Source organism: Pezoporus occidentalis, unplaced genomic scaffold, assembly GCF_034315485.1.
Source record: "Pezoporus occidentalis ecotype Australia unplaced genomic scaffold, CSIRO_AGI_Poc_V1 ctg343, whole genome shotgun sequence".
In the NCBI taxonomy this organism is placed as follows: domain Eukaryota; kingdom Metazoa; phylum Chordata; class Aves; order Psittaciformes; family Psittacidae; genus Pezoporus; species Pezoporus occidentalis.
In genome coordinates this window covers 135,720-146,009 of record NW_026915408.1, presented here as the reverse complement: position 1 = coordinate 146,009, position 10,290 = coordinate 135,720, and the positions used below count along the sequence as shown (strand labels likewise).

The following is a 10,290-nucleotide window of genomic DNA, read 5'->3' as shown; positions in this document are numbered from 1 at the left end:
CAGCTCCACGTCCCTCTTGTGCTGCTGCCCCACAGCTGGATCAGGACTGCGGGGGGGGTCGTCCCAGAGAGCAGCAGAGGGGCAGGATCCCCCCCTGAGCTGCTGCTCATGCTCTGCGGGTGCAGCCCAGCACAAGGGGGGTGGTTCTGGGCTCAAGCGCAAACTGAAGCCAGGTCATGGGGACCGACGTGAACTGACAGCCCCAAGTCCTTCTCCTCAGGGCTGCTCAGTGTCATCAGTGCCATAACCTCATACAGCCCCATAACTGCCTCCCCAACTGCCTCAGGCTAATATAGTGACCACATGAACCAGACCCCATTAAGATTAACTGCCTCAATACCCATCAACAAGATGGGCACCATTAACTGCCCTCCAAAAGCTGAACCTTGTAACTGTCCCCCATAACAAGTGCTTTGGACTATATTACCCCTAAGACAGGAGCCAGACCCCATAAGTCAATAATGGGGCACAGGGGCACCCACACAGCTGAGAGGTTCACACAGCCCCACACCAGCCCCCAGCACAACTGGGGTTTTGTCTTTATTTATAGAGCAGCTTGTTCCAAACAGAGCACAGGGCCCCTCCTCACTGATCTCTGCTGATCCAGAGCATTTCCCACCCCTCAAAGCAGCCTCTTCCCACTCCTGGAGCTTGGCCACAGCAGGCCTGAGCCAAGCTGCTGCACACAGCCCTGGCACCATTGTAGGGCACCTTCTTGGGCCACTGGTCCATGACAACAGGCTCCATAAGGTAGGGACAGCCCCAACCCTAAGAGAGGGCACCAGGACAATGGGCTCAGTCCATCTTGGTGGGCTCCTTCTTCTTCTGCCTGGTCTCCCGGATGATCTTGGCCAGGGAGAGGAGGATGGGGACAGCCATGGGCAGGAAGAGCGGGATGTAGATGGCAAATTTCTGGTCATCAGGGAAGTAGAGGAGATGGAGGAGAGATGGGTCAAAGAAGGCTCGCTCCGAGGACGTGGCTGCCTCCTTGCTGGCCTGGAAGGCTGGGTGCAGATGGCCTGCGGCCAGCTTGTCCATGGCGCTCTGTGCTGAGGCCACTGCTCGGTACACCTGCATGGGAACAACACCAATGGTCAGGTCCTGGACAGGGAGGACCAGAGAAGCCTGGGCTCTCACCCACAGCAGCACCCGGCCCCCACCTCAGGGTGCTCCAGCCCTACCTCAGAGGCAACATCATCTTTGATGACGATGTTCCCAATCTTGTCCAGGAGCTGGGCCAGCGAGGTCAAGGTGGTGGAGACGGTGGCGATGTTCTCCACGGTGTGCGCCCAGAGCAGGCGGTCCAGCTCCCAGTCAGCCAGCCCCTCATTCCCAGGGCTCTCCAGCAGGAACTCTGGGGGCAGCTCTTCCCGAGATAACCCAAAAAGTAATCTGGGATAAAAGGGAAGGTTCCAGCCCACATCACACACCTGCAGACCCACACGTGCTCCCTGCTTTTCCCTTTCCCTGCTTCATTCAGTCCTAGCAGGGCTTAACTGTGCCTAATGGCCTGGCTCCAACCCCATTGATTTCCACATGGGCCAAGGGAGCACACAGAGGCCTGGGGAGGGAAGAGAACATCCTCACCGGAGCTGGGCCAGGAAAATCTCCATCACTCGCGCCATGTCCACATCCACGCGCAGCGGGAGGGAGGCTTGGGGGGAAGCAGGAGGTTCCACATTGTAAACCTGTAGGAAAACATGTCAGTGAGGCACAAGAGCCCTGGCGCTGGCAGGGCCACCAGCACTGTGAGGATGAGGAGCCACCACCATAGCCAGCAACCCCAATGGCCCCTTACCACGATGCCGCCCCAGCGAGGGCTGTGGAAGGCATTGGTGCTCACAGGGGCTCCATCCTTATCCTGGATGTACAGAGGAGAATGGGAGCGCTCCGGAACATACAGCAGGAAGTTCAGCACGGGGTAGAGTGAGGCAGCACTGGAGCCTGCAGTGGGATAGAGCCAAAGAACCCCCCTGGATGGTGGGGATGGTGAGAGAAGAACCCAGCCCTGCTCCTCCTTGCACAGCAAAACACTGCTTGCTCGGTCACCCTCACTGCCATCGGGGGTTGCAGGGCAGAGAGGGGACACAGGCCATAGACCTCAGCAGAGCCTGGCCAGGAGCACAGTGCTCACCCAGCCGGGCCTCCACGGGGTTGATGACGTGTGGGAGGCTGTGAGCACTCAGGAGGAAGCTGGAGGACTCCTTGTCATAGCGCGGCGTCACTCCTAGGACGGCATAGTACAGGATCTGCAGGCACACGGCAAAGGCGTTGCTGGCAGAGCAGCACGTCCCAGGGCACCCAGGGACAGCAGGGCTGGGCTCCCCCCTTCGCCTCTCCTAACCCTCACCTGTGAATCAACAGAGAAGTTGGCCACCAAGCTCAGTTTGTCCAGGACGGGCTGCACGTAGCGGCTCACAGCATCCTCGATGGCCCAGTGCACATCGTGGGACTTGGGGTCGGGGTTCAGGAGGCTGAAGGTGATCTCGTACCCTGCCAAGGACACACAGCCTGTGAGGCATCAGCACAGGCAGTGCCACTGGATGCTGAGGCTGGGCAAGAGCAGCAGGAGCTGACACCCTCTTCCAAGCTCCTTCCCAAAGTGGGGTCATGGACCCGTGCCCCAGCACACAGCAAGGGCAAAGGGAAGACCCTGGTGTCTGTTACCGCAGAAGACACCCGGGGGTGGTACTAGGACAGCAGGAATGGGATGTTCCCCGACAGACAGAGGTCAGGGAATGGGGCTGCAGGGTCACATCCATACCCAGGCTGGATTTCAAGTTCCTCCGGGCATCGGGGCCAGGCTGGCCATTGGGCACACGGTCTGAGAGGGCAGCAGTGATGGAGCTGGCAGTGAAGGACATCACCTGAGTGAGCTCCTGGAGGCGGGAGCGGAGGGCGGGCAGCATCCCCACAGCCCTCACCAGGGCACTGCGGTGCTTCCCCACGTAGGCATTGATCCCCTGGGAAAAGGGCAGGGATGAAAGCGGGCTCCTGCCAACACGGTGGAAAACAGCACCGTGGTGCCTGCTGGGACAGCCTGGGGATGGATGCCTCCCCAGGGCACCTTTGAGGGGTGAAGTGTGAAGAGGCTGGCACCACAGGGTGCTGCTCCCTACCTGAGGCAGGAGAGGGGAGGTTTCAGGAACCACGTACATGGTCAGAGAGCCCAAGGAGGTGCCCTGCAGCAGGTGCAGAGCAGCGTCAGCCTCTGGGGAAGACAGAGGCATTAGAAAGGCTGGGAATCCCACTCCAATCCCCATCCCACAGCCTCTGAAGGAAGAGGTTGCTCCCCCTGCTCCCACACACCCTCATCCTGGTACCTTGTGCAGTAGCCGCATCCAGCGCTGCCTCCTCCTGAGCCGTGGTGCTGCGATAGAGCATCTCGTAGCGGGACGTGACGCTGGTTCTCACTGACAGGGAGGGGGACAGAACCTGATCGCATCCATTAATCCCAGTTCCCTGGTCCTTCATAGGACTAAGAAGAACAAGGGACAACCCCAGGGGGCACACACCACAGGATCCTTTGGGCACCAAGCTCAGGTGAGTGACACACCATGGCATGTAGCCTTATCCGGGAGGGCAGCCCCACGCCATGCAGGGCGCATCCCCCCCTCCGAGGACTGACTTTATCCCTCTCCCTAGGGAAGGGACGTGGTTTATTTCCTGTGGCACCCTGGGCACGCTGCTGTCCCCATTCCTCCCCGGTACAGCACCGGGTACTGCTGGTGATCGCGTGTCTGGGGACCCCGCAGGGAAGGAAGGCCGCGCCCCCCCCCCCCCCAAAGGCGCAGGGACACCCGCAGGCTCTCACCGTTCACCGGTATCTCCATCTCCTGCACGTCCCTGAACGGCAGCGGCCGCAGCAGGTCCCGGGGCAGCGACCCCGGCGCGAACACCACAGCGACGGGCACCGAGAGCTGGAACTGAAGCGGCGGCGGCAGCGTCAGCCCGAGCCGCTGCCCCGCGGAGCCCCGCTCCCGGCCCTCACTCACCGGCAGCCGGGCCAGCCCCGCGATGTCGCCGTAGGGCAGCGCGGCGCGGTACGTCTCGGTCGTTCTCCACCACAGCGGCAGCCCCAGCACCACGGCGATGGTCGCGAAGGACAGCGCGGCCCGACGGCCCCGCGCCCGCTCTGCGGGGACAGCGCTCAGCAAAGGGACCGGCGAGAGGGACCGGGACCGGGACCGGGGCTACCGGTACCTGCTTCATCCGCCGCCAGCGCCGCCGCCATCTTCCCTTCCTGTCTCAGCCGACGGGGCGGTGCCTATGTCAAACCCAGCCATTCAGAGCGCCCATTTCCTTACAACGGCCAATGGGCGTAGAGATCGGAGAGCGGCGGAGTAGACGGGCAGGAAAAGGGACCAATCAGAGCGTGGCAGTGGGCCCGAGGAGGTGGGGTTTGGCGGCACGGCCGCTATGGGTGCTGCGGAGGGACAAGCGGTGCCCCTGTGGGTGTCTGAGCACCGCGGTTGGGAATGGGGCAGGAAAAGGGGCAGCGGAGGGGCAGAGGCTTCCCACCCGCCCCATAGCCCATAGGGAGCTCCCGATCACACCCCCCTCCCGGGATCCCATAGCCCCGCAGTGTGTGTGTGTGTGTGTGTGTGTGTGTGCGCTGAGACCGGGCGCAGCTCATTGCACGTGTGAGCACAACCCCGAGGGACGGGGCAGCCCGCGATGGGGCAGCGCACGGTGCCCCGCTGCCTCGCGGCGAGGGAGGAGGCGGCGCGGCGCTGTCTCTACCGTTTATTCGCTGTTAGGCTATTTGGTACACATGGGGTGCACATGGCGAACACAACACAGGCGCCCCGAGGGCGGCAGCAACCGGGACTGCGAAGCTACGGCAGGGCAGGGGCACTCCCCACACACACCTCCCCTCCTGCCCCCCCCACGCGGCCTGGCCGGAGCCCCCCCCACACCAAAAAGGGGCACCCGGGTGTTTCCCTTCCAGGGGGCCGGGTATAACCAGGGCCCCCCCTCCCCACATTTCATCTGCGTGGGGCCGGCCCGTGGGGCGCGCTCCCCTTCCCCTCCCCGCGTGGCGGCTCCCCTGGGTGGCTGGGGGGGAAGCGGGGTGTGAGCGGTGGCAGGGAGGGGGCCGCTGGGGTGCACGCAGGGGGCTCAGTAAGCGTGGTTGGCCACGTACAGGGACTGCCCGGCGGCCCCCGAGTCGTCCCCGCTGCCCTCGTACTTGCCCAGCGCCGCCAGCCCGTTCACCTGCAGGGAGAGGAGACATCAGTGACCTCCATGGGTACAGCCCTTGGGGTCCCCCAGCTCATGGGGACACAGCCCTTGGGGTCCCCTGCAACACCACAGCCCTTGGCCTCCTCCTCCCATGGGGACAGAGCGCTTGGCATCCCCCATCTCACCAGGCACAACCCTTGGTGGAGCCCCTGTGGGGTAACCACAGGACACTGCTTTTGGCATCACTCTTCCCATAGGGACCCAGTTGTCAATGTCCCGTGTCACCCATGGGGACACGGCCTTTGGCATCCCCATTTTCCCATGGGGACCAAACTCTCACTGTCCCCCACGGACACAATGCTGCATCCCCTCCATGGGGACCATGGCATCCCTTGTCCTATGGGGCACAGCCCTCGGTGTCTCCCATCACCCTCACATCCCCTGTCCCAAGTGGCACCGTCCCTGGTGCCACCCCATCACCTCTGCGCGCTTGACGAACTCCTCGGTGGCGGCGGTGGCGTTGTCCCTCTGCCCGCGCCAGGCGCTCAGCGCCGACGCCTGCAGCGCCCGCCCATAGGAGAAGGTGAGAGCCCATGGCCGCACCAGCGGGCACGTGTTGATGGCGTTGAGGTTGATGGAAGCCTCCTCCTCGCTCTGACCCCCGGACAGGAAGGTGACACCTGCAGACAGCGGGGTTATGGCTCACTGCGAGGGGCCGCAGGGCATCCCCCTTTTGGTGCCCACCATGTCCTGGTGCCGGTACCTGGCACGGCGGGGGGCACGGTGCGGCGCAGGGCAGTGACAGTGGCCATGGCGATCTCCTCGGGGCTATACTTGGTGGGGCAGGAGTGCCCCGGGGTCACCATGTTGGGCTTCAGCAGGGTGCCCTCCAGGTAGACGTGGTGGTCGCTCAGTGCCTTGTAGACAGCTGCCAGCACCTAGTGGGGACGGGCAGCATGGAGTCCCTCTGGCACAGCACAGCACAGCGTGGCACCGTGCCTGCCCTGCTGCCCACCCCAACACTCACCTTCTCCGTCACGTACTGGCACCGCTTGAGGTCGTGGTCACCATCAGGCAGGATCTCTGGCTCCACGATGGGCACGATGCCATTCTGCAAACACCACACAGATGCCATCATAGGGATGTCCATGGATATTCCCATGGGGACCAGTGACTGGAGCTGGGGTGGGATGCTCAGCCCCAAGGCTCAATGCCCAGCCCCATGAAGCAATGCCTGTTCCCATGAATCCATGCCTGATCCCATGGGTGATGCCCACCCCATGGGGCAATGCCTGGTTCTGGGTGTCAATGCCCGTCCATGTGCAGCGTTGCCTAGCCGATGGGTTGATGTCCAGCTCCATGGGGCGATAGCCAGGCACGGGGCAATGCTGAGCCCCATGGATCTGTGGGGTCAACACCCATCCTATGGGTCAATGCCCATCCTGTGGGGCGATGCCTGGCCACAGACATACCTGCTGGCAGATGCTGGCATAGCGGGCCAGGACGTTGGCGTTCTCCATGATGGCGAGTGCAGAGGGGGTGTTGTCACTGATCTTCAGCACACAGCGCCACTTGGCAAAGTCAGCCCCATCCTTCTTGTACTGGGCACAACGCTCGGACAGCCCATCCAGACCTGCCAGACAGCGTGTCAGCCCCACAGCCCCAAACCCCACTGCCCCCATCCCACTACCTGCTGCACCTACCCTGCGTGGTGGTCTCGCCATCGGTCCCAGCCAGCGGCACAACACCCTTGTCTACCTGTAGAGAGAAGGAGACGGCGGCGCTGAGCCCCACCGGCACCCTCCAAGCACCCCACAAACCCACCGGACACCCCCCACACCTTGATGCCCACGACGATGCCCTTATCCTTGATCATCTGCACGAAGGGGGTTCCGTCGTCAGCCTTCTGGTACATGGTCTCGTGGAAGAAGATGACCCCCCCAATGCATTTCTTCACCCGGCTGTCGGCGCTGAAGAGGATCTGGCGGTACAGCCGGCGGTTCTCCTCCGTGTTCTCCACTCCAATCTGGTTGAGGCGCTTTGCCATGCTCCCTGCGGGCACCCAGCACCCTCATCAGCCTCGGGTGCAACGGAGGAAGGGGTGTCGGGACGAATTCCCCCCCCAAAGCCACTGACCTACGGACTCATCAGCAGCCAAGATGCCCTTGCCCGGGGCCACGATGCGCAGCGCGATGTCCGACAGCTCCTTCTTCTGCTCGGCCGTCAGCGCGGGGTATTGGTGCGTCATGGTGGCGGCTGCGAGCAGACGGGCTCTGAGTCACGCACCGACGGGGCGGCACCTCCGTCTGCCACCGGTACCGGGGACCCCCCCAACGGGGCGGGCGCGTTGCATCAGCAGGCGGCTGCCCTCACCCCGGCCCGGCCCGGGCCTCGTGGAGGATGCCGGGGAGCTCCCAGCCATTTTGCTGCCTGCTCGCCCGCCCCCAGCCCAGCCATCTTGAGGGAGCGCAGCACCACCGGGCAGCGATGGGACACGGGGGGGGAGCGGGGATGGAGATACCCCGGAGCCGGGGGTACCCCGCGGGGAACGGCGGCAGCGCGGGGATGGGGTCACCGGGGAAGGGAGAGGCGGAAACACGCCGGGAATGGCGCTACCCGGGGAGGGATGGATGGAATGGACCCAAGGGGTGGCACTACCCGAGATCTGCGGTACCCCGAGGTTTGGGGTACCCCGGCGCTGGCGCCGTCCGGGCCCGGTGCGTCCCACCGGGGCGGCGATCCCCGGCCGCACCGCCTGGGCTCGGGCTGCGCCAGCGCAAGGGCTGGCTCCGGGCTCCCCCCATCCAACAACACCCCCCTGCCCGGGGTTCGTCCGCTCCGGAGCCCCCCCAGCCCTGCCCGACCCCCGGGATGGCGTCGTACGGATCCATCCCGGAGCCCCGGTGGGGCGGCCGGCTCCCACCGATGGGGTCCCCCCCCCCCCCGACCCCCGTTCCCCACCGCCACCCCCGCTCTCCCGGTCCCCCTTTTACCGTGCAGGGCGGGCGGCGGCGAGCGGACTGCGGGCTGCGCGCTCCGGCCCCGCGGTAAATGGGGCTGCGGTGCCGCAGAGCTACGTGACCGGCGGGGCTGCACCCGGCAGGACCGGCCCCCCGGCCCGCTCCGCCCCCCCTCGCCGCCGCCCGCACACCCCCCCGCTGGCGGCAACCGCTGCTCCTGCCCGTGATGGGGGCCCCGGGGCTATAACCCCGGCTGGGACCCCGATGTGCCCCCCTGGTGCCGCTGTGGGATACAGGCAGGGACCTTCTCCATCACCTCCGGAGCAGGGACCTCCCGAGCCCGGCTATTACCGCTGCCAGCTACAGGTGGGGACCATCCCCTCATCACCCCAAAGGCAGGGACCCCCTTGTGTCACCCTCCAGGCCGGGGACCCCCTTGTGCTCCCCTATTACCACTGTCAGGTACAGGCAGGAAACTTCCCCCTCATCATCTCCAGGCCAAGGACCCCTCTGTACCCCGTGTATTACCACTGCCAGCTACAAGCAGGGACCTTCCCTTCATCACCCCAAAGTTAGGGACCCCCCTGTTCCACCCTCAGGCTCGGGACCCCACTGTGTGCCATCTTACTGCCACTATCAGCTAGAAGCAGGCACCTTCCCCTCATCACCTCTGGACCAGGGACCCCACTGTCCCCCCCTACCCATTACCACCGTCAGCTACATGCAGAGTCCTTCCCCATCACCTCTGGACCAAAGACCCCCCTGTGCCACCCCCCTGCTGCCACCCCATTGAGACCCTAAGCCCCAGCAGCACAGGCCATTGTGGGGGGGGGGGGGGGTCTGAGCCCCCCAAAAGCCGCCGGGATCCGGAGCAGGGACAATAGCAGTGTCCGGGCCAGCTGCCAGCACCCGGCTCTGCTGAATCCCCGCCGTAAAAGGAGGGCTCACGCGCCCTGCATGGCCCTAATCCCGGGAATAGGAGCGCATCTCCCCCTGCATCCCAGCTCCAGCCAGCCTGGGGGGGGGGGAGCTGTATCCCACTCCCTGCCGGCAGGGAGGGACACAATGAGGAAGCAGCGGGTGCTGCTTCCCCGTGAGCCATTTACACACCCAGTGACCAGAACCGCAACCCTGAACACCTCCGTTTCCTGGGTGCAAGGGTAAATAAAGGTGCCAGCACCCTGGGTGTTGCAACACCCAACCCAGACAGGGCGCAGGGCTGCGGCAGAGGGCAGGGGAATGTCATATCCCCCCCCCCTCCCTCCAGGCATGGAGAAACGGGCCATTAAAAACCAGAGCACTTGTTGGAACGCTGCTATTTTGGGCTGTGACAAGGGAGGGAGGCTCTAGCCTGGCCCCCCTGGTGACAGGGAGCATCCTTGGGGTCGGGAACACCGGGAGGGGGATCCCGCAGGAGATGCCCCAGTAGGGAAGGAGGGAGATGAGGATGGAACCGTGCTGGGAGCAGGGGAGCCCCCACAGGAGGCCCCCAAGCAGCAGCAGGGGACAAGGGGGGGCTGGGAGCAGGAGCTGGCTGAGCTCCCAGTGCTTGGCTGGCAGCTCTCACAGCCCCCAGGGGATGCTGCGGATCAGGTCAGGCACAGACAGAACTGGGTCTGGCCAGGGATGTCGGAGATAACAGGAAGGGCTCCTATAGATGCATTGCTACCAAATGGAAGGCTTGGGATAACATGGGCCCTCTCCAGGAGGAAACGGGAGAACCGGTGCCCCTGGATTTGAGGAATGAAGTCTTCACGATGCTTTGACCACGCTGCTCAAGTCTTGGAAGGCAGAAGCAGGGACTGGGAAAGGATCAGGTTCGAGATTATCTTAGAAACTTGAATGTGCACAAGTCCATGGGACCTGATGAAACAGGTTTAAAGTGAAACGGAGAAAGGTCAGGTCAGATACAAGGAGGAAGTTCAATGGTGAGACCGTGGAACAAGTTGCCCAAAGAAGAGGTAAATGACCCATCCCTGTTCAAGGCCAGGTTGGACAGAGCCTTGGGTGACATGGTCTCATGTGAGGTGTCCCTGCCCATGGCAGGGGGTTGGAACTGGATGACCTTAAGGTCCTTTCCAACCCTAAACATTATGATTCTATGCTGCTTCATGCCAAAGGCCCACTGTGAATGGGGAAAACCATC

The 10,290-nt window shown here is 63.8% G+C and overlaps 2 protein-coding genes across 2 annotated transcripts; both read right to left on the bottom strand.

Annotated features, from left to right (window-relative positions):
• Positions 1-508: 508 nt before the first annotated feature.
• PIGS (phosphatidylinositol glycan anchor biosynthesis class S) lies at positions 509-4,359 on the bottom strand. Its single transcript, XM_062629885.1, has 12 exons — positions 4,204-4,359; positions 3,996-4,135; positions 3,815-3,926; positions 3,324-3,413; positions 3,120-3,211; positions 2,765-2,963; positions 2,351-2,493; positions 2,135-2,249; positions 1,799-1,944; positions 1,588-1,688; positions 1,182-1,392; positions 509-1,071 (listed from the first exon to the last, which is right to left on the bottom strand). The coding sequence occupies exons 1-12, from the start codon at positions 4,232-4,234 to the stop codon at positions 796-798; spliced, it is 1,656 nt and encodes a 551-aa protein (XP_062485869.1). The 5' UTR covers positions 4,235-4,359; the 3' UTR covers positions 509-795.
• A 374-nt stretch (positions 4,360-4,733) lies between these two features.
• Positions 4,734-8,330, bottom strand: ALDOC (aldolase, fructose-bisphosphate C). Its single transcript, XM_062629884.1, has 9 exons — positions 8,178-8,330; positions 7,321-7,440; positions 7,025-7,236; positions 6,888-6,942; positions 6,657-6,817; positions 6,212-6,295; positions 5,948-6,122; positions 5,665-5,864; positions 4,734-5,217 (listed from the first exon to the last, which is right to left on the bottom strand). Exons 2-9 carry the CDS (start codon positions 7,430-7,432, stop codon positions 5,122-5,124), a joined length of 1,095 nt encoding a protein of 364 aa, XP_062485868.1. The 5' UTR covers positions 7,433-7,440; positions 8,178-8,330; the 3' UTR covers positions 4,734-5,121.
• Positions 8,331-10,290: the final 1,960 nt, after the last annotated feature.